This window comes from Sorex fumeus, unplaced genomic scaffold (genome assembly GCF_029834395.1).
Source record: "Sorex fumeus unplaced genomic scaffold, SorFum_2.1 ptg000007l, whole genome shotgun sequence".
NCBI classification, from domain to species: Eukaryota; Metazoa; Chordata; class Mammalia; order Eulipotyphla; family Soricidae; genus Sorex; species Sorex fumeus.
In genome coordinates this window covers 7,089,777-7,091,892 of record NW_026606064.1, presented here as the reverse complement: position 1 = coordinate 7,091,892, position 2,116 = coordinate 7,089,777, and the positions used below count along the sequence as shown (strand labels likewise).

General features: G+C 37.6%; 1 protein-coding gene across 1 annotated transcript; it reads left to right on the top strand.

Moving 5' to 3' along the window:
• Positions 1–868: 868 nt before the first annotated feature.
• Positions 869–1,792, top strand: LOC130042711 (olfactory receptor 4A16-like). Its single transcript, XM_056134870.1, has one exon. It carries the CDS (start codon positions 869–871, stop codon positions 1,790–1,792), a length of 924 nt encoding a protein of 307 aa, XP_055990845.1.
• Positions 1,793–2,116: the final 324 nt, after the last annotated feature.

Below are 2,116 nucleotides of genomic sequence, written 5' to 3'. Positions count from 1 at the left end.
TCTATTGAAATTTAATAATATTTTTAAAAACCTGTACATATTTTGAGAGGACTAGACCTAAAGTAATAAGATAAGTTAGTTAATAATTTATTTCAAGAAGGAAAGTATTTTTGGCCACAAATATAGAGCACATTATAAAATTTCTCAAGATAAATATTACCAGTTCTGTGTAATGATTCTGTGACAATTTGTTCTGTGATCCTTATCATCACAGAGATCGAGCTCTTCCATAATAGGAATCCTTTCCTTGTCTATCATCCCTGACTTCTGTGCCAGCACGTTTTCTAAGGACCTAATAAATTGTATAAATGACTGTTTACTTCTTCTCTGGGCTGGAGCGATAGCACAGCGGTAGGGCGTTTGCCTTGCAGGCAGCCAATATGGTCGACCCGAATTCAATTCCTCTGCCCCTCTCGGAGAGCCCGGTAAGCTACTGAGAGTATTTCACCCACACAGCAAAGCCTGGCAAGCTACCCGTGACGTATTCTATATGTCAAACACAGTAACAAGTGTCTCAATGGAGACGTTACTGGGCCCGCTCGAGCAAATTGATGAACAATGGGAGGACCGTGACCGTGACTTCTTCTCTAAGTAAAAGATGCAAGAAGGTTTATAACTATAACCTCTTATTTGTTATAAAATCATTTCAGGAGAAACAAGATTATTAAGGTCATTATGTAATGACTCTCTGAAGAACTCAGTATATACTTGCTAAATGTTCATTGAGGGTGTATTTCTATAGAAGATGAAATGATGAAATGTGCTTTATTATAATGTGATGTATAATTCACAGGTATGTTCACAATGTCATTGCAGGTCAATTTCTCCTGACTGATCAATTTCTTCATGAAATGATCTGCAAGAGTAAATGGGACACAGAAACAATGTAACTGAATTTGTCCTGCTGGGCCTCACTGAGGATCCTGATTTGCAAAAAGCATTATTTGTGATGTTTTTACTCATCTATATTGTGACAATGATGGGCAATCTGCTCATCGTACTGACGATTTTTGCCAGCCCCTCTCTGGGCTCCCCCATGTACTTCTTCCTTGCCTACTTGTCACTCATGGATGCTGTGTATACCACTGCTATTTCACCCAAAATGATTGCAGATTTGCTTCGTGAAAAAAAGTCTATTTCTCTCCCAGCATGCATGGGCCAAATGTTCGTAGCACACTTTTTTGGGGGTGCTGAGGTCTTCCTTTTGATAATGATGGCCTATGATCGCTATGTGGCCATCTGCAAGCCACTGCACTATATGACCATCATGAATCGGCGAGTTTGTGTTATGCTCTTGGTGGTGTCTTGGATTGGAGGGTTTTTGCATTCCATGGTACAAATTGTTTTTGTGTATGATCTCCCCTTTTGTGGCCCCAATGTCATTGACCATTTCATCTGCGACATGTACCCTGTACTCGAACTTGCCTGCACAGACACCTATTTTGTTGGTCTTATCGTGGTTGCCAATGGCGGAGCCATCTGTATGGTCATCTTTACCCTTCTTCTAATTTCCTATGGTGTCATCCTCAATTCCCTTAAGAATCACAGTCAGGAAGGCAGGCGCAAAGCCCTGTCTACTTGTAGTTCTCACATCATGGTGGTAGTCCTGTTTTTTGTTCCTTGTATTTTCATGTATGTCAGGCCCGTTGCTAACTATCCCATTGACAAACCTGTAACAGTGGTGTTTACTGTGGTAACTCCATTGTTGAATCCTTTAATATATACCTTGAGAAATTCAGAGATGAAAAATGCAATGAAAAAACTCTGGTGTAAAAAGATAACTACTAATTAATCTGAATGTGTCATACTCACAGATAATGTTGGTTACGTTTTCTAATCCAATAGATATTTGTAAGATCTGAATTTTTAAACAAATTTTTAAACGGTTTATTTAGAGATATCTACTTATACAAAGTTAAAAAAAATCAGAACACATTTTTCTTTGAAGTAAGAATCAGTACAGAAACTCTATAGGGTGAATAAAAGACATAGCTTTTTGTCACTTTTTAAGTAAAAAAAAAGTACCGTGCAACTTATTTCTTTATTTTACTCAAATACTAGAAATGGACATTTATAAGAAAGACAGAAAACATTTTTTTCATAAAACTGAAAATAT

Bases quoted from the DNA above. Each gene is read 5' to 3' on its own strand.
- LOC130042711 (XM_056134870.1), top strand. From the start codon at position 869: ATGGGACACAGAAACAATGTAACTGAATTTGTCCTGCTGGGCCTCACT.